Source organism: Mobula birostris, chromosome 10 (assembly GCF_030028105.1).
Source record: "Mobula birostris isolate sMobBir1 chromosome 10, sMobBir1.hap1, whole genome shotgun sequence".
NCBI classification, from domain to species: Eukaryota; Metazoa; Chordata; class Chondrichthyes; order Myliobatiformes; family Myliobatidae; genus Mobula; species Mobula birostris.
Window position 1 is genome coordinate 137,634,910 of NC_092379.1, and position 25,564 is coordinate 137,660,473.

The 25,564-nt window shown below is 43.0% G+C and overlaps 1 protein-coding gene across 7 annotated transcripts in view; it reads right to left on the reverse strand.

Moving 5' to 3' along the window:
• Positions 1-25,564, reverse strand: part of aff2 (AF4/FMR2 family, member 2) — a 703,805-nt gene that overhangs the window by 216,275 nt on the left and 461,966 nt on the right. For all 7 annotated transcript variants that reach the window (XM_072271046.1, XM_072271044.1, XM_072271049.1 and 4 more), the window contains 2 exons: positions 19,252-19,288; positions 18,950-19,001 (listed from right to left, as the gene is read on the reverse strand). In XM_072271046.1, the coding sequence (XP_072127147.1) occupies positions 18,950-19,001; positions 19,252-19,288 (89 nt within the window). The remainder of the gene's footprint in view (positions 1-18,949; positions 19,002-19,251; positions 19,289-25,564) is intronic.

Genomic DNA, 25,564 nt, shown 5'->3' on the forward strand with positions numbered 1-25,564 from the left:
TGCAGAGAACCATTTCAAACTTGCCAAAGTTAAAAGAGACACTGTGCTGGTTCCTTATAAAAGACACATGTTACTTTATCTTTTCACATTCACTAGCTTCTGATTCAATCACAGCAACATACCCTTGGGGGTCAGGACTGTGCCTTCCAAAGAAAACCCTTTGCACACTCTCCTACACGGCTTGCAATGGGTAGTCTGTGATTTAAAGCCAGCCACCATTTGGACCTGGGTACCAATGTGATTGTTCATTCTTGCCCAGGGCACCAGTGGCTAGAATACAGTCTCAAATGCTTGGCTTGGCTCAGCGCCACCTCATATATCAGCTCCTATATCAGTCCTGCAGGCTGCGTGTCTAGGCTGATTTAAAATTCATGGCAATACTGTGCCTTACTTAGCAAGGGCGATCAGTTACTATGTTTTTTTTAGCAGAAAACCCATCACAGTCAGAAAAGAAATCCTTCTCTCTCAAGCAAAGAACCAGATTATTTCAATTAGGGAAATGTCATTGCCAATTGAGAGAACCTCTCTTGTAGAGTTCACTCCAACTCCTAGAGTTTTAAGTTTCTTCCTGCACCTTCAAAGGCCTAATTTTCTGGATACCATTACCATGGAAACAATGGTAGATTTTAATTCAGTGCCAAAGGTCAGCCTGGGCTTTCAGCTTGGTTCCACGTAAACAAGCCGATGAGGAAATTAGTTCCAATGTATGTCAAGCACTCAATTGGCACTCTGAGACTAACCACTGAGGGGGATAAAATTTCCTGTTGGTTAAATAGGTTGAGCTGAGTGCAGAATCGTGGTCTGAAACGCCTAGATAGAGTGGATGTGGAGAAGATGTTTCCTATAGTGGGAGAGTCTAGGACCAGAGGGCACAGTCTCAGAATACAAGGAAGACCCTTTAGAACTGAGAAGAGGAGAAACTTTTTTAGTTAGAGGATAGTGAATCTGTGGAATTTATTGCCACAGATGGCTGTGGAGGCCAAGTCATTGGATATATTTAAAGCAGAGGTTGATAGCTATTTGATTTGTAAAGGCTCCAAAGGTTATGGGGTGAAGGAAGGAGAATGGTGTTGAGAAGGATAATAAATCAGCTATGATCGAACGGAAGAGCAGATTCAATGGCCTGAATGGCCTAATTCTGCTCCCATGTGTTATGGATTATCAGAGGCATGGTCCTGAAGCAAGCTTTTGACTCAAAATGTTGACAATTCCTTTCCCCAACTCCCCACAGATGCAATTTGACCTACTGGAGCTGATTATTTGTGGTTCCAGTTTCCAGTGTCTGCAGTCTCTTGAGTCTTTGCTGTATCTATAGTTTGGTTTGAATAACAGCAATATCATGCTCAGATTCAGACTTGTTATTTGATACGTACATTGAAACATGCAGTAAGATGTGCAATTTGCATTAACAATCAATACATCTTGGATGTATTGGGCAGCCCGCAAGTGCTGCCACATATTCCCATGCCAACATGACATGCCCATTCAGCAGAACAGCACAAGCAGCAACAACAGCAACAAAACAAAACAACAGCAGGGTAACAACTCCCTTTTCCACCCTCCACCCCCTCATCCACTTACACCATAGGCAGGCCTCCAGTCCCAGGGCAGGCCGCCTCTGACCTCCAGTCCTTGATCCCAAACCATTAAGACTCTCAGATATTGGGCCTCCAATCTCCAGTCCTTGGTTTGGACTCACAGGTTTGCAGACATTGTCCATCTGACCTCAGGTCAAGCTGAACAAGGGGCTTCAAAGTTTGTGTCAGAAAATGTAGAGGAGGCTTGACTCAAAAGCAGAGCAGAGGAGATGATTCAGCGGTGAACAATAACTTTAATAACAGATGGCAAAATAACAAACCACAAGGGGCCACAAATCTACAGAGAACAGAAACTAAACCCACCAAGCAAAAAGGTAAACTTTAGACAGGGAGAGTGAAAGTTAGGAGTAACTGGTTGAGGCTGACTGGTTTGATGAGTGAACAAGGACTGTGGATGAGAACTGGGTTAAATAGGCTGCAGGAGATGAGCCTGGAATGAATGCAAGTGAATCCTATTAGCTGAGTGAAGACTGTGAGGTGCTTGCACGTGCAAGCTGGATCAGGCCTGACACGTTGGGTCTCTACCTCTGGACTCAACAACTTTGGTGTTTCACCTTTGGACTGGGTGAAAGTGTTTTAATGTGATCCCAGTTTCCAGCACTGTGGCAAGGCTCAGCTCAGTGTGGGGGGCATTCTGAGTACTGGAAGCTGAGTGCACCCACACAATGGCTGTGCCAGACAGTGAATATTACTCCGTCCTATCTGTGGGACTCCCTCTTTACAGCACCTTCAGCAGAAACTCAAGAGATTCTATAGATGCTGGAAATGTTAAACAACACATACACATGCTGGAAGAACTCAGCAGGTCAGGCAGCATTCACAGAGGGGAATAAACAGTCAATGTTATGAGCTGAGATCCTTCATTGAGGCTGGGAAGAAAGGAGGAAAAGGCCCAAAGAAGTTAGGTAGGGGGATGATTTAAGACACGAGAGGTGGAGGAGGTAAAGGGCTTAAGAGGAAGGAATCCGATAGGAGGTGACATCGAATAAAGGGAAAGAAGTTGGACACCAGAGGGAGTGATGGGAGCAGAAAACAGCTGCATCACCACTATTTTCTCAAGGGCCATTAGAGCGATGGTCAATAAATCTGACTTTGCCAACAGTGCCCAAATCCTGAACCCCCCACCCCATAAATAAATAAATAGCATCAACATTTCACACCCAGAATATCAATGACTATCAACATGTCAGTATGACTGAGGCTCAATGACTGACGTACAATATTGAATTCTACAACTTCAGGTAACTTACTCTGAAGATACAAGATACTCTAAATGCTGGCATTGGGAGCAAAAAAAAAGACTGCTGCAAGTACTCAGTGGGTCAGTCTGCATCTGTGGAGGGAAATGGACAGTTGAAATTTCAAGACTTTGCATCTGGATGGGTGTCTAGCCAATATATCTCAATCCTAAACTTTGACTGTCTATTTCCCTTCACAGATGCTGTCTGACCTGCTGACTTTCTTCAGCAAATTGTGTGTCATGAAATCACACCCTTAAGTCTTTGAGGCTGGTTTATTTTTTGTACTTTTTATTTCTTTTTCTCCTCTGGGAGTGGAGTACTGCTGGGCACATCCTCCTGCTCTGCATTTCACAACTCCCACATTCTTTTCTTCATGTTCTCTCTCTCTAACCATACCCATTCATTCCTTATCCAGTTAAGCTTGTTTACAGCTGATCCCATCACAAACAAGAGATGCTGGAAATCCAAGCAACACACAGAAAATGCTGGAGGAACTCAGCAGGCCAGGCAGCATCTATAGAAAAAAGTACAGTCAACGTTTCAGGCCAAGACCCTTCAGCAGGACTGTACCTTTGCCGAAGGGTTTCAGCCTGAAACATTGACTGTATAGATGTTGCCTGGCCTGCCGAGTTCCTCCAGCATTTTCTGTGTGTTACAGCTTGTCCCTATGGTTACTCCAGTTCTTTCATATCAGAAACATCACCCCACCTCCCTGCAGCCTAACCAGCTTCTCTTTCCCTGCTCTGACAAGCAGTGCCTGACTTGAGAAATTAGCTCTGTTTCTTTTTCCATGTGTGGTTTGTCCTGCTGAGAATTTCCCACAGTCTCTGTTATTATTTTAGGTTTCCAACACGCACAGGTTTTCTTTAAAATTTTGATTTATGTGGGGGGGAGGGGCATGGTAGTGTAACGCTTTTACAACACCAGCAATTGGGTTTGATTCTGCTGCTGTCTGGAAGGAGTTTGTACGTTCTCCCCATGAACTCATGGGTTTCCTCTGGGTGCTCCTGTTTTCTCTCATGTTCCTGAGACATATGGGTGTAATTGGGCAGTACGGATTTATTGGGCAAGAAGCACCTGTTACTGTGTTGAATTTCTAAATAAATAAAAATAAGAATGATTGTTTGTGGATGTCTCTGACATTCAGGATAAATGACCTGTGCAATTACTTACACAGTCAGCCTCAGTACCAAATGGCCATTAGCTCTTGGATCAAATGTAAAAGACTTCTGGTCCTCTGTGTAAAAATACCCTAAAATAAACCAGAACAATCAGATATTCTCTGCAACAACAAAGGTAACACAAAATATCACAGATGAAATAAGAGATGAAAGTAATTAATTATGCAAAGTGCAATGGGACACGAACACTCCACTTTAGTAAGCCAGAGAAATGACTGTGAACTTAAAGAGGAAGATAAAAGAATTGGAAGCCTTAATGCAGTGCAGGATTATGTCTGAGGGCACATTGTTAATTTTATTTGATTTCATACAGTTTTGGAAACTACAGCGGATATAATTAATGCAATTTTCTTCTGTCGTAAAGGGAGAAGTATTTTTGTTTGATATAATTGAGAGCTGGGCACTAATTGACATCAGTGGGAATGAATATCCTTTGCCAGGCATCCTCGAAGAAGATAGCGCATACCATCAGTTAGGATAGGCAGTACAACAACCGCTACGCTCGTCCTCAACACTGGTCCCCCACAAGGCTGCATCTTCAGCCCCTAATCTCCTCAGACAGTAAGACAATAATTAGGAGCAGAATTAGTCTATTCAGCCCATTGATCCTGCTCCACCATTCTGTCGTGGCTGATTTACTATCTCTCTCAACCTCATTCTCCTGCCTTCCCCGTGACCTTTGACACCTTTACTCTTTGACTTCCCACTCATGGGTGGGTGGCTGGAGTCTACCTTAACTCAATCCACAAGTTTGCAGATGACACTACCATAGTGGGCTTAATCACAAATAACAATGAGTCGGAATACAGGAAGGAGACAGAGAGACTAATGACTTTTATCAGTGCTGGAAAGAAAGGGGGAAGAAACTAGAATAGACAACAGACAATAGGTGCAGGAGTAGGCCATTCCGCCCTTCGAGCCAGCACTGCCATTCACTGTGATCATGGCTGATCGTCCACAATCAGTATCCAGTTCCTGCCTTATCCCCATAACCTTTGATTCCGCTATCCTTAAGAGCTCTATCCATCTCTTTCTTGAAAGCATCCAGAGACTTGGCCTCCACAGCCTTCTGGGGCAGAGCATTCCATATATCCACCACTCTCTGGGTGAAAAAGTTTTTCCTCAACTTCATTCTAAATGGCCTACCCCTTATTCTTAAACTGTGGCCTCTGGTTCTGGACTCACCCATCAGTGGGAACATGCTTCCTGCCTCCAGCGTGTCCAATCCCTTAATAGTCTTATATGTTTCAATAAGATCCCCTCTCAGCCTTCTAAATTCCAGAGTATACAAGCCCAGTCGCTCCAAGCTTTCGACAAATGACAGTCCCGCCATCCCGGGAATTAACCTTGTGAACCTACGCTGCACTCTCTCAATAGCAAGAATGGCCTTCCTCAAATTTGGAGACCAAAACTGCACACAGTATTCCAGGTGTGGTCTCACCAGGGCCCTGTACAGCTGCAAAAGGACCTCTTTGCTCTTATACTCAATTCCCCTTGTTACGAAGGCCAGCATGTCATTAGCATTAGCAAGAAGGTAGTGGGAGGGGAAGGAGTACACACTGGGAGGTGATAGGTGACACCAGCTGAGTGGGGAGGTGGATAAATTGGTTTATCACTGTCTTTAATGTTATTTATTTATTTATTGAGCTATAGCACTGAATAGACATTTCCAGCTCTTCAAGCTGCGCTGCCCACCCTTTAAACCCCAGCCTAATCACAGGACAATTTACAATGACCAATTAGCCTATTAACTCGTACGCCTTTGGATTGCGGGAGGAAACTGGAGCCCCTGGAGGAAACTGCCGTGGCCCGGGGAAAATGTACAAATTCCTTACAGACAGTGACAGGAATTGAACCTGGGTCGCTGATACTGTAAAGTGTTGTGCTAACCACTACAGTACCGTGCCGAGGTACAATGAAGGACCAGTTCTGCTGACCATCATTACAGATTAATTCATTGTAACCGTGCACTCAGGTTGTAGAAGATTAAACAATGAAGAATAAAGTGTACCAGATACAGAGAAATTGCAGCGTAGGTAGACAGTAAGGTAGAAGATCACAGCGAGGTCAAGAGTCCATCTTATTGTACGGGGTAATGATCTAGTTATTCTTGGGAGGAAGTAGTATCAAAGAAGAAAAGATTAGCTTTATTTTCACCTGTACATCAAAAATTGAAGAATTATCAAAAGAATAGATTGATGAAATTATCGTGGAAGGACAGACTAACAAATGAGGAAGTGTTATGAAAAGCCGATTAAGAGAAGAACTGATATAATCAATCAGGAAATGACAGCTGGAAGTTCTGGGATATATACTGAGGAAAGAGAAGCTCCCACAACCTGCAGTGATAGGAAAAACTGATGTAAGAAACAGAGCGTGACATTCTTGAGTTACATCAAGGGATGGACAGGCAAATGTTCTGAAGATTTCTCAGATTAAATACAGTTGGAAGACCACGATCGCCCAAGTCGTGCAACATGGCGCAAAATGATGATGATGTCCGATGAACCATGGAAAGTAAAATGAAATGTGTCATTTTTAACACACAACAGTCTCTAGAGTTTACACAAAAAATATCCAGTGAGTGGAACCATTTTCTTAATGAGAGAGGTCAGAGGAGAACGGCCAGACTGGTTGAAGTTGACAGGAAGGCAACAGTAACAAAAAATAACTACACTTTACAACAGCGCTTTGCAGAACATCCATTAACGCACAACACATTGAACCTTGAAGCGGATGGGCTACAGCAGCAGAAGACCATGAACACACAATCAGTGGCCACTTTATCAGGTACAGGAGATATCAACTATAATGGCCACTGTGTGTACTATAAACACGAGGAAGTCTGCAGATGCAGGAAATCCAGAACAACATGCACAAAATGCTGGATGAACTCAGCAGGTCAGGCTGCATCTATGGAAATGAATAAACAATTGATGTCTCAGACTGAGACATTTCTTCAGGACTGAGAAGGAAGGGGGAAGACACCAGAATAAAAAAGTGGGGGCAGGGGAAGCAGGCTAGCTAGAAGGTGATAGGTGAAACCAGGTTGATCAGGAAAGTCAAGGGCTAGAGGAGGAATCTGATCGAAGAGGAGAGTGGACCATGGGAGTAAGGGAAGGAAGAGGGGACCCAGGGAAAAATGACAGTCAGGTGAGAAGGGGTAAAAGGTCAGAGTGGGCAATAGGGAAAGAGTGGAAGGGGGAATTTTTTTTTACCAGAAGGAGAAATCAATATTCATGCTATCAGGTTGGAGGCAGAGTGTATTTATGCATTTCTGAGGGTGTTTGTTCCTTGGGTAGATGAACAGATAGATACCTATTCATGTCTGGTATCAGTAAGAGTTCTATTTCTGAAGAGTTGAGTTAATATTATTGAGCTATTTGTAACAGGGTCACGGCATTCATACTTATATAACCAAAATGTGAAGGAGATGGTGAGGTACTACATTCACCAGACACATAACGCAATGGAAAAGCGGCTTTCTGTCTAAGCAAGATATTGTGATGTCCATTGACAGCTCAGTGTCAAACTAATGTGCTGGATGAGTGAAAAAACTGTGGCAGGGCTCACATGAAATCAAGGTACAACAGAAGAGGCTGGAATCTGAATCAGAATCATGTTTATTATCACTGACAAATATCGTGAAATTTGTTGTTTTGCAGCAGCAGTACAGTGCAAGACATAAAATTCACAAGAGATTACAATAAGAAATATATAAAATAAGTAAGCTGCAAAAAGAGAACAAAGCCATGAGGTTGTATTCAGGAGTTCACTGATTGTTCAAAAATCTGACAGCGGGGGGGAAAAAGTTCTTCCTAAAATGTTGAGAGTCCTGTACCTCCTCCCTGATGGTAGCAGTGAGAGGAGGGCATTTCCTGGGTGATAATGACGGGTGCCACTATTTTTGAGGCTTTACTTTTTGAAGGTGCCCTGGATGCTGGGGAGGCTCGTGCCCATGATGGAGCTGGCAGAGGTTACAACTTCCTGCGGCTTTCATTGACCCTTTGCAGTGGTCCCTCTATACCAGACAGTGATGCAATCAGTCCAGGGTGCGTCTGTAGAAATACGCTGCAAAAAAAAAAATCAGATCTCCCTCTTCTCAGTATTACCATCAGGAAGGGGGTACTGGAGCTTGAAGACAGACACTCAAATTTTTAGGAACATCTTCTTACTCCCTGTCATCAGATTTCTGAATGGTCCATGAACCTTCCTATTTTGATCTCTTTTTGCATGGTCTGCCTGCCTGTCTGTGTGTCTATCTATCTATATATCTATTTATTTTTACTTATTGTGACTTACAGTATTTTTTATGAATTGCAGTGTACTGCTGCTGCAAAACAAGAAATTTCACAACATGTCAGAGATAGGGGGCCACGCTAATGTAGCAAATATCGCGATGCTATTACAGCTAGGAGCTTTGGAGTTCAGAGTTCAATTCTGTCTCCGTCTGTGCAAGACTCTGTGACTATATATGTTTCTCTGGATGCTCTGCTTTCCTCCCACAGTCCAAAAACGTACTGGTTAGTAGGCTACTTGGTCATTGTAAACTGTCTGTGATTAGCTAGTGTTAAATAGGTGGGTTGCTGGGTAGATGAGCTCATTGGGCCGGAAGGGCCTGTTCCATGATGTATCTCTAAATAAGAATAAAAATAAAGTTTCTGGTTTTTATTCAACTGGAGGAACTCAATACTTCAAGCAGTCTCTGTGGGAGAGGAACCGTGGACGTTTTGGGTTGACAATTCCTTTCCCACAATAGCTGCTTCTTGACTCACTGAGTTTCTCCACAGACACAAGAGATTCTGCAGATGCTGGAAATCTTCAGCAAAACCATAAGACTGTAAGACATAGGAGCAGAATTAAGCCATTCAGCCCATCAAGTCTGGTCTGTCTTTCTATCATGGCTGATTTATTACCCCTCTCAATCCCATTCTTTTGCCTTTTCCCCGTAACCTTTGACACCCATACTAATCAAGAACCTACTAACCCCTGCTTTAAATATACCCAATGGCTTGATCTCCACAACCATCTGGGACAATGAATTTCACAGATTCACAATCTTCTGGCTAAAGAAATTCCTCCTCCTCTGTTCTAAATGGACATCCTTCTATTGTGAGGCTATGCCTTCTGGTCCTAGAATCCTCCGCTATAGAAAACATCTTCTCCACATCCACTCTATCACTCAACATTCGATAGGTTTCAATAAGGGCCTACTCATTCTTCTAAACTCCAGCTGTCCCAGAGCCATCAAACATTCCATAAAGAACACAATAATAATAAATCACAATAAATATAAATACGAGGGGCGATTGATAAGTTTGTGGCCTAAGGTAGAAGGAGTCAATTTTAGAAAACCTAGCACATTTATTTTTTCAACATAGTCCCCTCCTACATTTACACACTTAGTCCAGCGGTCGTGGTGCATACTGACCTTGGATCTCCAGGAAGTATCCACAGCAGGGGTGATTGATAAGTTCGTGGCCAAAGTAGAAGATGAGTTATACAGCTCTCGTTACATGCACGTGCAGTTCAACTCTTTGAGTGATTATGCAGAAAGTTTGAAGTTAATAACTCATCTCCTTCTACCTTAGGCCATGAACTTATTAATCACCTCTGATGAGTTATTAACTTCAAACTTTCTGCATAATCACTCAAAGAGTTGAACTGCACATGCATGTAACGAGAGCTGTATAACTCATCTCCTTCTACTTTAGGCCACGAAATTATGAATCACCCCTGCTGTGGACACTTTCTGGAGGTCCAAGATCTATATGCTCCACGACTGCTGGACTAAGTGTGTAAATGTAGGAGGGGACTATGTTGAAAAACAAATGTGCTAGGTTTTCTAAAATTGACTCCTTCTACCTTAGGCCACGAACTTATCAATCATCCCTCGTATATTATATAACATGTACACTGATTGATTGCATGTTAATAAAGTGATGTTAGGCATAGACATGTCTGTCCATAAGGTGACTCTGACAGGAAATGATAAAGACGTGGTGGTTGGGGTTTGGAGGGGTGGGTTAGTGGGTGGAGGGTTGATCAGCCCTGCTGCTTGAGGAAAGTATCTTATTGAGTTTGATGGTCCTGGCATGGATGCTATGTAGCCTCCTCCCTGGTGGGAGTGGGACAAACAGTCCATGAGCAGGGTGCATGGGATCCGTCATGATATTGATGGCATTTTTCTGACACCTTTCTGTATATATGTCCTTGATGGTGGGTAGGTTGGTGCCAGTGATGCCTTGGGCAGTTTTGAGTTCCAGTGGTAAAGCTTCCATGTCTGCCACAGGTCAGCTTCTGTACCGTGCAGTCATGTACCATGTTAGGATTTTCTCTATGCACATCTGTGGAGTGATGTGAGTATACAGGAAAGATGTAATCAAAGTTGAAAGAGTACAGACAAAACTTACAAAGATGTTGCTGGGTCTGGAGGACCTGAGTTATAAGGAAAGATTGAATAGGTCAGGGCTGTATTCCTTAGAATGTAGAAGATTGGGAGAAGATTTGATAGAGATAGACAAAATTATGAGGGATACAGACAGGGTAAATGCAAGCAAGCTTTTTCCACTGAGGTTGGGTGGGACTACAACCAGAGGAGATGGGTTAAGGGTGAAGGGTGAAAAGTTTAAGGGGAACTTGAGGGGAAACTTCTTCAGTAGGGGCTCATGAGAGTGTGGAATGAGCTACCAGCGCAAGTTGTGCATGCAAGCTTGATTTCAACACTTAAGGGCAGTTTAGATAGGTACATGGATGGTAGAGGTATGGAGGGCTATGGTCCTGATGCAGGTCAATGAGAATAGGCATTTTAAATGGTTTCAGCATGGACTAGATGGACTGAAGGGCCTGTTTCTGTGCTATGGTTCTCCATGGCTCTACAGGTGTGCACAGTTGAGCTCTCTACGAATTACATACAGAAAAACTCATATGAAAAGCAGCAGCAACTTCTACTGACAAAAGCAGGATTACTTTCCCAGTGGAATAAGGTGCACAGAACTAAATTACAAAATATAAATTCAGTGCGTAAGATTATATCCAGCAAATACAGAAGAGTGATCACTGAATGTGATTCATTTCCATTCTGCCTGGGAGTCGTTGTATTACCACGCAAAACCAGGAGATTGCTCGTAACAATCCTGGCACAATCAAGTCCCAGTCTAATTAAAATAACAATGGTGGTGACAGATGGAATAAGTCTGCCTGGAATTTTTATAACCTTTGTTTGAATGAGCTCAACAGCCAATATAGATCTTCATAAAAAAATTCTCATTTTCAAAGCCGTTCAAATCAAAGTTTATTGTTATGGCTTTTCTTGCTTTGTTCGCTGTCATCAAAGCTATTCTGGGTGCAGTTTGCTTTATAAAAAAGACAAGTAATCATGTGTATAGTAATTCTGTTTGGAAAAAGAAATTACTGATTATGTTCTGGTTTTCGTGCAGAGGCTTGATGTACTGTTTGATTGAAGCAAGTGCAGCACTATTGTGTTGGAGAGTGTATCTCTGAGTGTATCTCAATGGCATCTCATGCATCTCACAACTGCGATGCCAAAGGAGAAGGTATTAAGACCATAAGATGTAAGATTGTTGTTGTTCCTCTTCACGCCTTGACGGCAATCTTGATGTTTCTTTAGCATTTGTCTGTTCTTTCCGAGGCTGGGTTGCTGGTTCGACGCTCAACCCAGCACAGACGGAAAGTGTGCAAGGAGGCAGCTGGACTTGAAACCAGGACCATTCTCCTCAAAGTCCAGTCCGGATGTCACTACACCACCTTAAGATATAGGAGCAGAATTAGGCTATTTGGCCCCTCAAGTCTGCTCTACCTTTTAATCATGGCTGATCTATTTCCCTCTCAGCCTCAATCCCCATGACCCTTCATCCCTGACTAATCAAGAACTGATCAAATTCTTCCTTAAATACACCCAGTGACCTGGCCTCCACAGCCACTGGTGGCAATGAATTCCACAGATTCACCACTCTGCGACTGAAGAAGTTCCTCCTCATCTCCATTCTAAATCAATGTGCTTCTATTCTGATGCTGTGTCCTCCAGTCATAGACTCCTCCCACCATGGGAAACATCTTCTTGAAATCCACTGTCAAGGCCTTTCAACATTCGATAGGTTTCAATGAGATCCCCCTTCACTCTTCGGGTTTTAGAAGGGCTGGCTGTATCACATGGTTATCTTCAGCTTAGGGGAGGTATATTATAGAGGGTACAGAGGATAGCCACTCAGTTGAAGACACAAGAAATTGCAGATTTACTCTGTTGAAGCCTCTCTGTCCAAAAACATCAACTGTTTATTCCTCCCCATAGGTGCTGCCTGACCTGCTGAGTTCCTTCAGTATATTGTGGTTGTTGCTCTGGGTTTCCAGCATCTGCAGAACATCTTGTGTTTAAGACCGCAGTTCTGTATCTGGGTAGTGAATTTGTGGAATTCATTGTCAAGAGGGCTTTGGAGGCCAAGCCATTGGAAAAAAAAGTGGAGGTTGATAGGTTCTTGATTAGTAAGGGTGTCAAAGGTTATGGAGAGAAAACAAGTGAATGGAGTTGAGAGGGATAATGGGAGGGAGTTCAGAGGAGGTTCACAAGAATGATCCCAAGAATGAGAGAGTTAACATATGAGGAATGTTTGATGGCTCTGGGATGGCACTTGCTGGAGTTTAGAAGAATGAATAGGACTTCATTGGGCATATATTAAATAGAGGTTAATAGGTTCTTGATTAGTATGGCTGTCAAGGTTTATGGAGAGTAAGCAGGTGGATGGAGTTGAGAGGGATAATACATCAGCCTTGATGGAATGGCAGACCAGACATAATGGGCCAAATGGTCTCACCTTTCTATGTGTTATGATCTCAAAGTGCCCCCTTGTGAATCTCATTAGTCCTTTTCCCTTTCCTCTTGTGGGCCTTGCAGCTTATTCTCTCTTGGCTATCCATCAAGTTCCCCTTGGTTCTTCTGCCTTGAATTTAAACTCACGGATAATTTATCAATCTACCATCACCTTTTTGAGATGTAGAAGGAAAATAGGGCATCTGTCAGAAACTCACACCATGGAGTTTGCAAGGGTGCAATTATTCAGGTTACAAACCACAATTATGTGACAACAGTAACCTCAATCCAGACAACATCTGAAACTATTCCACATAAAGAGATATTAGGAAAGGTGACCAAAAAACCTGATGAAAGAAGACTTTGAAGAGCTTCTTAAAATTGGATAGAGTTGTCGAAAGGCAGAGAGGTTTATGAGGAAAATTCCAGAGGTTAGGATCTTGGCAGCTGCAAGCAAGATGGTGAGAATAGGACCAATCAAGTGTGACAGTGGAAAAGTGTGTGTAGAACTGGAGGAGATAGCAGAGGTACTTAATGAATACTTTGCTTCAGTATTCACCTCGGAAGAGGATCTTGGCAATTGTAGGGATGACTTACAGCTGACTAAAAAGCTTGAGCATGTAGGTATTAAGAAAGAGGATGTGCTGAAGCTTTAGGAAAGCATCAAGTTGGATCAGTCACCAGGACCAGATGAGATGTACCACAGGCTACTGTGGGAGGCGAGGGAGGGGATTGTTGAGCCTCTGGTAATGATCTTTGCATCATCAATAGGGATGGGAGAGGTTCCGGAAGATTGGAGGGTTGCAGATGTTGTTCCCTTATTCAAGAAAGGGAGCAGAGATAACCCAGGAAATTATAGATCAGTGAGTCTTACTACAGTGGTTGGTAAGTTGATGGAGAAGATACTGACAGGCAGGATTTATGAACATTTGGAGAGGCATAATATGATTAGGAATAGTTAGCATGTCTTTGTCAAAGGCAGGTCGTGCCTTACAAGTCTGATTGAATTTTCTGAGGATGTGACTAAACACATTGATGAAGGTAGAGCAGTAGATATTGTGTATATGGATTTCAGCAAGGCATTTGATACGGTACCCCATGCAAGGCTTATTGAGAAAGTAAGGAGGCATGGAATCCAAGGGGACATTGCTTTGTGGATTCAGAATTGGTTTGCCCACAGAAGGCAAAGAGTGGTTGTCGATGGGTCATATTCTGCATGGAGGTTGGTGACCAGTGGTGTGCCTCAGGGATCTGTTCTGGGACCCTTACTCTTCGTGATTTTTATAAAAAAAAAACCTGGATAAGGAAGTACAGGGATGGGGTAGTAAATTTGCTGATGACACAAAGATTGGGGGTGTTGTGGATAGTGTGGAGGGCTGTCAGGGGTTAGAGTGGGACATTGATAGGATGCAAAACTGGGCTGAGAAGTGGCAGGTGGAGTTCAACCCAGATAAGTGTGAAGTGGTTCATTTTGGTAGGTCAAATATGATGGCACAATATACTATTAATGGTAAGACAATTGGCAGTGTGAAGGATCAGAGGGATCTTGGTGTCCGAGCTCATAGGACACTCAAAGCTGTTATGCAGGTTGATTATGTGGAAGAGAAGGTGTATGGTCCATCCGCCATCATCAATCTTGGGACTGAGTTTAAGAGCTGAGAGGTAATGTTGCAGCTAGATAAGTACATGGAGCTTAGAAAGATAGAAGGCTATGGGTAACCTTGGGTAATTTCTAAGGTAAGGAAATGTTCGGCACAGCTTTGTGAGCCGAAGGTGTAGGTTTTGTGCAGTAGTTTTCTGTGTTTCTGTGATAGTAGTGTAGCATCAAAAATAAGAGGTATGCAGGAGGCACTGCTCCCTCTAGTAACTGAAATGCTTCCGTGCACAAAGCTTTTGTTGCTGTGCAGCTGGAATTTTTATTTTATATATTATTAATATAATTTTGAAGTTACATTAATAAAATTATGAAATCTATGTTAATATAGAGTAATTGAGAAATACTCTGTAATTATGCGTTAATGAATATAATCCACAAATTTTCTAAATAATAAACATACCAAACCTTTACTTTGAAACATTTTAGAACTTCAACATATTTACATTGGTAGTGCTTCAAGTTACAACATTTAGACAAATTGTAACAGTAAACACAGAATGGAGGTCAGTAGTTCATTGTTATTAAACTGCCAGTCAGCTGAATGCTGATGTTGACTAAGTTTAAAAGTTTATGAAACATGAAGGATTTTCTTTGTGGTTTTGTCTTTCACGATATCCTTCAATTAATAAGTATAATCAGAATTACAGGTGTCCCCCACTTTTCAAACGTTCGCTTTACGAAACCTCACTGTTACAAAAGACCTACATTAGTACCCTGTTTTCGCTCTCAGAAGGTGTTTTCAGTGTTACGAAAAAAAGCAGCGCACGATAAAAGGCAGCGCGCACCCCCGGCAGCTGCTCTCCCCGGATCCAGAACGGCATTGCTTTAACACGTGCCTATGAGCAGCCATTTGCAAGATGAGTTCTATGGTGTCAGAAAAGCCTAAAAGAGCTCGTAAGGATGTTACACTTAGCGTAAAACTAGATACAATTAAGTGTTTCGATCGTGGTGATCGAAGTAAGGACTAAGTGAGTTTGGCTTGTGGAAGCTGACGGAGATGATGTTGAAGAGGTTTTGGCATCCCATGACCAAGAACTGATAGATGAAGAGTTGATGCAATTGGAAGAGGAAAGGATAACAATCAAAACCGAATGCAGTAGCGAAAGTGAAGCAACTACGTGAGATTTTTGCTGCAATGATAAAGTACGACTTTAATTTTGAAAGGGTACGTAGGCTTAGGGGATATTTGCAAGATGGTTTGAGTCCTTACAAAGAAATGTATGATAGAAAAATGCACGAGGCTCAGCAGTCAAGCAAGCTTTCCACATCAACCACAGCAGACGATGAACCTCGACCTTCGACATCGAAGCGGGCAGTCATAGGAGAAGATGAGCTGCCTGCTGTAATGGAAACAGATGACGAGAGAATACCCCAGTGTCCCACCACACCAACACCCAGGCGCGGACAGATACTGTACCGACTCGCGGAGAATGCAGCAGTAGCCAGGAGGCACACAGCACATCTCTAAGAAAAAAGCCGAAATAAACATGCTAATTAATTAGGTGCCGCCTCACACGTAAATGTCGGCCCAGATCAAAGGCGATGCAATGGGCAATCGGCACTGATCTGTGCCGACAATTACGTGCCGGGCACACCTAATTAATTAGCATGTTTATTTTGGCTTTTTTCTTAAAGATGTGCTGGATGCCTCCTGGCTACCGCTGGACCCCTGCGTGCCTCGCGACAATGTATCGGTCGGTGGCCTGGAGGGTGGGGGCCACAGCACCAGCCAACCTGCGACGACTCAGTCTAACACACCATCATCAGTGTGCTCTGCGCTGTCTTCCCAATTCCGGTAAGTGATACTACACTGTACATACATTATTTCTACTTTATATCAGCTGTGCATTTTTACGTGTTATTAGGTATGATCTGGCAGCTTCATAGCTTAAAGGTTACTGGAGAGCGCTTGCGCCGTGTTTTTGCCAACAGCGCTTGTGTGAGATTTTCTGCCGACGGCGCTTGCGTGAGATTTTCGCTACGGAGAGCAGTGCAGTAATAATAATGTATTGATCATATCAGTCCTGCTTTTACTATATGTTACTATTATTTTAGGTTTTATGTGTTATTTGGCATGATTTGGTAGGTTATTTTTGGGTCTGCGAAAGCTCACAAAATTTTCCCATATAAATAAATGGTAATTGCTTCTTCGCTTTACAACATTTTGGCTTACGAACCGTTTCATAGGAACGCTCCACATTCAGATGGCGGGGGAAGCCTGTATGTGATTTTTCAGTTTTCATCCTCAATAGTCATAGTATGCATATTACAGAAAATTTTTTTAAAGTACTGTGCAGTTTTCAGGCCAGGTAAAAATTTCTTGCACAAAGCATTGCACAATGGATGATGAGAGGCATTGATCGTGTGGATAGTCAGAGGTTTTTTTCCCAGGGCTGAAATGGTTGCCATAAGAGGACACAGGTTTAAGGTGCTGGGGAGTAGGTTCAGAGGAAATGTCAGGGGTAAGTTTTTTACTCAGAGTGGTGAGTGCGTGGAATGTGCTGCTGGCAACGATGGTGGAGGTGGATACAATAGGGTCTTTTAAGAGACTTTTGGATAGGTACATGGAGCTTAGTAAAATAGAGGGCTATGGGTAAGACTAGTAATTTCTAAGGTAGGGGCAGGTTCAGCACAACTTTGTGGTCCGAAGGGCCTATATTGTGCTGTAGGTTTTCTATGATTCTGTGTTTCTATGTAAAGCAATGCAATATTAGAAGGAACGATGGCAGGAGGAAAGAACTGGCATCAGATATCGCCAGGATTCAAGAAGTCTTAAAGAAGCTTAACACCAGCCCAGACAGATTTCATTTGATTGCTGAACTCAAGTTTTCCACTGCTTCAATGGAACGTAACCCTGAGAACGAGTTTCACTATGTTCCAAATAGAATTACCACTGGTATCATTTTGTGGGTGGCGGATGGAGATATATTTCCACCAAAAGATGTGTAAGATGCTCCTTCCCTTCGCTAGTCTGCAAGTTATACTTAGCAAAGGTGCAGTGTGGGTGTAAGTGTGCATGTGTATGTGGTTGTACGTGTGCGTGTTTGTGTGTAGGTAAGTGTGTGTGTATAGGTGTGAGTGTATTTAAGTGTGAGTGTATGTATAGGTGTATGTGTGTGTATAGGGGTGCGTCTGTGTGGATGTATGTGCGCATTGGTAAGTGTGTGTGTGTGTACAAGTGTGGGTAAATGTGTGTTTGTGTATGGGTGTGTGTTTCTGTGTGGGTGTTGGTGACGGTGTGTATGGGGGGGTGCGTGTGTGAGAGTGTGGGTGTGTGTATGAGTAAGTGTGTTTGTGTATGGGTGTGTGTTTGTGTGTGTGGGTGACTATATGTACGTGTGTGTAAGTGTGTGTGTGAGTTTGGATGGCTTTGTGGTGTATTGGTGTGTGAACAGTGTTTGTAAGTCCTTATGGGTGTCTGTATGTGTGTCTGGGAGGGGTGGAGCACAGTGTGGGGATTGAGACCGCTTGGCATTATTAAACCAGAGCAGTGTCTGAAGTGGTTCTTAAACCTCTCAAGAGGATCAGTGGAGAAATGCAGAGCAACATCTTCCATTTAAGCAAAACAGTCATTCATAAATCCAGTTAGAACTTAGGAGAAACATCCTTTTCTCCAAGAGAATAGTGAGAATGTGGAATCACCCCTGTATCTAGTTGAGGGAAAGAAGAAGGGCAGAAGTTCCCAACCTGGGGTCCATGGTCTCCTTGCTTAACGGTTTTGATAGATGGCATAAAAAAGGTTAGAAACCACTGGTGTGGGGGGACTGGAAGAACTATTGTGGTTGAGAGGTAAGAGGAAGAAGAAGAGGGGATAGTTGGTATGAACACTTTGTGAAAACTGCTTGTCATACTTCGAGCTTTGGCCTGTATGTCAGGTATCCAAACACCAGAGTTCAGCCAATATTCTTTTGTAAACACGAGAGGGCACAATTTTAAGGTGCTTGAAAGTAGGTACAGAGGAGATATCAGGGGTAAGTTTTTTACGCAGAGAGTGGTGAGTGCGTGGAATGGGCTGCCGGCGACGGTGGTGGAGGCAGATACAATAGGGTCTTTTAAGAGACTCCTGGATAGGTACATGGAGCTTAAAAAAATAGAGGGCAAACATGAGGAAATCTGCAGACGCTGGAAATTCAAGCAACACGTACAAAAAATGCTGGTGAACGCAGCAGGCCAGGCAGCATCTACAGGAAGAGGTAAAAATAGAGGGCTATGGGTAACCTGAGGTAATGTTCGGCACAGCATATGGGCCGAAGGGCTTGAATTGTGCTGTAGATTTTCTATGTTTCTAAACCCGAAAGGGAAAAAAAATCTTCTTGGGTCAGGATCATAAGCCAAAGTCAATCACTGGAGTCTTGAGAGCCACAACACATTTCATCCAGCTTAGATTCCAGACAAAATGAGTGAGATTTTTTAATTTTAAAGGAACTCAGCCCAGTGGTACTCACGATTTTTGTGGCGCTGACTTGGTTGGAGGTTTCCCTTGAACATCGCACCGCTCTGTAAAGGACCAAGTGTCAAGAGTGTCAGGTCTGTAGTTGTTTCAACCATAACCTGTCTACAGCTGTTGTTACACCCCGTGAAATTCTACTGTTAACATGCTGTGACAGATAATTCCTCATCATAGGCAAATGATCCTTCTATCATCAGAAAACCAGAACCATGCAATTAACATTCCAACGTTAAGTTTAATTACAGGCAAAACATTAAATGGCTTTCAAAGAAAAAATGACAGTAAAGGGTGACCTACTTTGTCCATTGTACCCAGAGGTTAGATGCTGAGAATCCTATAAAATAAAGAACATAAGGTACATTAGAGCATGCTCCCTAACCACTACAGTGCAAGCCAAGATAGGTAAGAATGTATTCATTTAGATTCAATACATTGAAATTGCAGAAATTAATGACTGATAATACAAAAGCAATTAAGCAGAATACAATGGCATTGTGTTGGGAGCGTTTGTGTTGGATAATTAGCTGGACGAGTTAGAACTAAACACACAATTCAATCAGAATGGGAAAAAGATCAGGTTGATAAAATATTGCTGATGAAAGAATCACATTTTATGTCTTCCTAACAATGTCTCTCTGTAGTATTTAATGCAGTGCCTATCAGTACAAAGGGCAGGCTGTCTTGTGCTTTATCCAAAGGAATTCCATAGTCCTGTTTGTATGGTGACAAATGGAAGTCTCATATATCCCGGTCAAAAAGCTCGAATTAAATGAAAGAAGAGGCCAAATTAGACTTAGAAATGCAGCAACACACACACAAAAAGCTGGAGGAACTCAGCAGGTTAGGCAGCATCTATGCAGGGGACTAAATAGTCAGTGTTTTGGGCTGAGACTATTTATCTGGATTTAGCAATGAAGTGTTGGCTTAAATCAGGGAGAGAGTTCACAGGGCAGAATTGTTACCCGTACCAATTCAGAAATGAGCAGGAATTCCGCTGGGAGATGCAACCAAATATCTCCTACACTTGATACCCTTTCATCTTCATTAGAGTCACGGAAAATTACAACACAGAAACAGGCTCTTTGGCCCATCTAGTCCATGCTAAACCGTTTCAACTACCTACACCTATCAACATGCACCGGGACCACAGCCCTCAATACCCCTAACATCTATAAACCTATCCAAATTTCTATTAAAGGTTGAAATTGAACTCACATGTACCACTTGTGTTGGCAGCTCGTTCCACAGTCTCACGGCCTTCAGAGTGAAGAATCTTCCCTTCATGTTCCCGTTAAACTTTTCACCTTTCATCCTTAACCCATGATCTCTCATTGTAATTCCACCCAAATTCAGTGAAAAATGCCTGCTTGCATTTACCCTATCAATACTCCTCATAATTTTGTATACTGTACCTCTATCAAATCTGCTCTCAGTCTTCTGCATTCCAAGGAATAAAGTCCAAATCTATTCAACCTTTCCTTATAACTCAAGTCCTCCAGACCTGGCAACATCCTTGTCAATTTTCTCTGTACTCTTTTAACTTTATTTACATCTTTCCTGTAGGTAAGTGATCAAAACTATACACAATACTCCAAATTAGGCCTCACCAATGTCTTATACAACTTCAACACCACATCTCATCATCTGTACTCATGTCTTTGATTTATGAAGGCCAACAGGCCAAAAGCTTTCTTTATGACCCCATCTACCTGTGATGCCACTTTCAATGAATTATGGACCTGTATTTACAGATCCCTTTGTTCTACCGCACTCGTCTGTGCCCTACCGTTCACTGTGTGAACTGTACCATCTACTGTAAGCTGTGAATGCTCTTGCCACTGAATCTCTTGTGAGGTACTCAAACACATCGATCTCAGTGTGATGCTGTCCAGACAGCAGAAAAGGCCACTGGTGTAGTTTACCATCACTAAATGAATTGCATGTATCCAGGACAAAAAAGTGGACAGGAAAAGTGAACCCTACCCATCCAGCAAACTTCCTTTTCCAAAAGTTTCCTTAGGGCTATTAAAGATAGAAACTTAGAAAACATACAGCACCATACAGGCCCTTCAGCCCACAAAGCTGTGTCGAACATGTCCCTACCTTAGAACTACCTAGGCTTTACCCATAGTCCTCTATTCTTCTAAGCTCCATGTAGCCATCCAGGAGTCACTTAAAAGACCCTGTCGTTTCCGCCTCCACCGCCGCCGCGCACTCACCACTCTCTGTGTAAAAAACTTACCCCTGCGTAAAATACTTCAGGTAATTTTAAAAGTTTCTTCCCCTAGGCAGTTAATTTGATCAACCCTTCTAGTTAGCCTCCACAACCCCTTCCCTCTACTACCTCAGTTACTGCACTGGAAACACTTTTAGCCATTTTCTATGATGCTGTTTACAATGGAAATACGTGCTGACATTTATTAACGTATTTATGCACATTATATTCAATATCCATAGTTTAATCTCTAAATTATTTTTATATAATTATTTATTATTTACAATGGTTGGACATTGTTTTTGGTTGCATGTCCTGTCAACACACCACAGCAAATTCTTAATACGCATAAATGTATGTGGTGAATAAAGTTGATCCTTGTTCTTTGATACTGTTTAAAGAATGGAAAGATATGACCATGAATCTGCCTGAAAGGGAAAGATGACAGATAGTTGGCCTCATCCGATGACTGAATACCCCTGCCAGGGCATGGCACAGTAACAGCTTGCACAAAGCTTTACAGCACCTCGGATCGGGGTTGAGTTCCCACCACTTTCTGTAAAGAGTTTGCATGTTTTCCCCGTGAAAACGTAGGTTTCCTCCAGGTGCTCTGGTTTCCTCCCACATTCCAAAGATGTGCTGCCCTGGTAAGTTGTGGGCATGCTACGTTGGCACTGGAAGCATGGTGACACTTGCGGGCTGGCCCCAGCACATCCTTGAACTGTATGAGTCACTGATGAAAACAATGCATTTCATTGTCTGTGTGACAAATAAAGTTAATCTTTCTTTCTTTATCTTCCAATGTTCCTGCACGATGATAAAACACGAAGGGGTTTGGCAAAGGAGAAAACACCGGAGGAAAATTCATCATTTCATAACGCACAAAGATATTTTTATATTAAATCTTAGCCAAGCCAAGAGACACTCACCGTGGCTAAACGGGTAATGTGCTGTATTTGGTACATCTGTACAGTACCTAGTGAATGGAGCTGCTATGATTCAGATGGATGTCAACATAAGGTCCTGTATCTGCCATCAAGTGGATATAAACAAACCCACTATAAAGGGCAAGGGCACTCTTTGTCGTGACCTGACCAATGCTTATTCCTCAAACAATATTAGTGGAAGTAGATCATACTGATGCCTTGTCTTATTGCTGCTCCTGGAGGATGCTATGGGCAAAATGGCTGCCAAATTTCCCACATTACATCAGCCACTGCACTTTAAGAGGTGGTTTATTGGCTGTAAAGTTGCTCCAGGGCAGCATGGGGTTATGAAATGGGTTAGTAATGCAACTCTTTCTTTCAATCTCAAAGCATTACAGATACAATGAGTTACCGGGGGTGCCGTGACTGTGAAGTTAAATCACCAGCCACAACGCAACTACAGAAGATGCAACATGGAAGGTAGCCAACGCTCCAGCGTGCTCTGTGTATCTGTGAGGTCTCAGTGCTCTCTATCAGAATTCCAATTTCCTGCCTTTGCCGCATTTTCTTTTCTACATACAGTACACCCGACAGCAACAAAAAAATCTATCTTCCTCTGCCTTCATTACTCCACTTGACAAAGGAACCGACATCATTTTAAAGATTAAAGATTAGCTTTATCTGTCACATGTATATCAAAAGCATACAATGAGTAATGCATTCAAACTGCTGGAGGAACTCAGTAGGTCAGGCAGCATCTATGGAAAGGATTAAATGGTCAATGTTTCAGGCCGAGACCCTTCATGAGGGCTGGAAAGGAAGGCAGAAGAAGCCAGAGTAAGAAAATGGCGAGAGGGGAACGAGTACAAGCTAGAAGGTGATAGGTGAAGCCAGGTGGGTGGAGGAGGGTGGATGAAGTGAGAAGCTGGGAGGTGATTGGTGGAAAAAGTACAGGGCTAGTGAAGAAGGAATCTGATAGGAGGAGAGAGTGGACCACGAGAGAAGGGGAAAGGGGAGGGACACCATGGGGAGGTGATAGGCAGGTAAGGAGAAGGGGCAAGTATGGAGCAAGAGTGGGGAATGGAAGGAGAAGGAAAGGGAGGGGGAAACATTACCAGAATTTAGAGAAAATGATGTTCATGCCATCAAGCTGGAGGCTATCCAGGCGGAATATGAGGTGTTGCTGCTCCAACCAGAGTGGGCTTATTATGGCAGTAGAGCAGGCTATAAAACATACAGTGAAATGTGCTGTCTGCATCAATGACCAACACAGTCCAAGGATGTGCTGGGGACACATATCTCCACTCAATACCACCCCAGCTGTGTGTTCTATCTACTTGTCCTGTGTAATGAAAAAACGCTCACACTTTCCCTCTGGGAAAAAGATACAGACTATCTGCTCTATCTAATTCTCCCAGTGCCAACACAACATGCCCACAAAAACTAATCCATAATAGCACATACAACTAATAAAGTGGCCACTGAGTATATGTGTGTGGCCTTCAGCTGACGTACCCCATCCATTTCAAGGTTCAACATATTGTGCAGAGATGCTCTTCTGCACACCACTATTGTAATGTGAGGTTATTTGAGTCACCGTTGCCTTCCTGTCAGCGTGAACTACGCTAGCCATTCTCCTCTGACTTCTCTCATTAAAGGGCATTTTTGCCCACAGAACTGCCCACAGAAATGGATGTTTTTTTTGCATCATTCTCTGTAAACTCGAGAGACTGTTGTTCATGAAAATCCCAGGAGATCAACAGCTTCTGAGATACTCAAACCACCTTATGTGGCATGAAGTCCTTCTTCACTTCAAAGTCACTTAGATCATGTTTCTTCCCCCTTCTGATGCTTGGTCTGAAAAACAACTGAACCTCTTGACCACGTCTGCATGCTTTTATGCATTGAGTTGCTGCCATGTGACTGGCTGTTAAGGTATTTGCACTAAAAAGCTGGTGTACCTAATGAAGTGCCCACTGTGTATGCCTTGGGATTGTGGGCAGAAACCGGTGTACCTGGAGGAAATCCATGCTGTGACAGAGAGAATGTACAATCTCCTTACAGACAGCGTCAGCAGTTCAACCTCAGTAACTGGCACTGTAAAGTCTTATTTCAGCTGCTGCGCTGACGGTGAAGGTTCTTCAACTATTTCCCTCTATTTGCATGAGATTATTGTACTTTTTAAATTTTATATAGAGATACAGTGTAGAATGAGCCCTTCCTACCCAGTGAGCCATGCTGCCCAGCAACCCACGTATTTCACCCTAGCCTATCACAGGATAGCTTACAACGACAAGTTTAATGTAGGCCCTGTTGAAGGGTCTCGGCCTGAAATGTTGACTGCACTCTTTTCCATCGATGCTACCTGACCTGCTGAGCTCCTCTCTTCCGGTTCTACTGATTACTGAAACCGGGCACGGCAGACACACCACTACACCACCAGCTCATAAACGAGGGACAATTTCTGCCCCAATCTGCCTTGGCTGGGATTGGACGAGACGTTTTCACTACTGATACAGAGAAACACAATGCTGGAGGAACTCAGCAGGTCAGGCAGCATCTATGGAAATGAATAGGTGATCGATGTTTCGGGACAAGGCCCTTCTTCAGGAGTGAGAAAGAAAGGGGAAGATGCCAGAATAAAAAGATGGGGAGAGGAGAAGGTGATACGTGAAGCCAGGCAGATGGGAAAGGTCAAGGGCTGGAAAAGAAGGAATCTGATAGGAGAAGAGAGTGGACCATAGGAGGAAGGGAAAGAGGAGGGGACCCGGGGGAAGTAATAGCTAGCTGGGAAGAGGTAAAAGGTCAGAGTGGGGAACAGAGGAAGGAATGGAGAAAAATTGTTCACTGGAAGTAGAAATCAATATTCATGCTGGTTGGAGGCTACTGTAATGGTTCTACTCTTTTAAATCTTAATTCTGTGTTTTTACAAATTACCTTGCACACTGTAACTGTTGCACACTTTATTCAGCATTGCTGTTTGTTTTACCATGTTCTATCTACCTCAATGGATTGTTGTAATGCAGTTAGAGTAATGCTTTACAGGGCCAGCAACTGAGGCTCAATTCCCACCGCTATCTGTAAGGAGTTTTTGTAACTTCTTCCCATAACTGTGTGGGTTTCCTCTTGGCGCTGTGGTTTCCTCCTGCATTCCAAAGATGCACGTATTAGTAAGTTGTGGACATACTTTGTTGACACTGGAAGCATGGCGACACTTGCAGGCTGCCCACAGCAAATCCTTGTACTGCGTTAGTCATTGACGCAAATGATCCATTTCAATGTGCATGTGACAAAGCTAATCTTTAAAGTTTTTATCTGTAATGAACTAATCTAATGAACTAATAGGCAGCGTGGTAGCGTAGTGGTTAGCACTACGCTTTACAGTACAGGTGACCCCGGTTCAATTCCCGCTGCTGTAAGGAGTTTGTACGTTTTCTCAGTCACTCCGAGGGTTTCCTCCGGGTGCTCC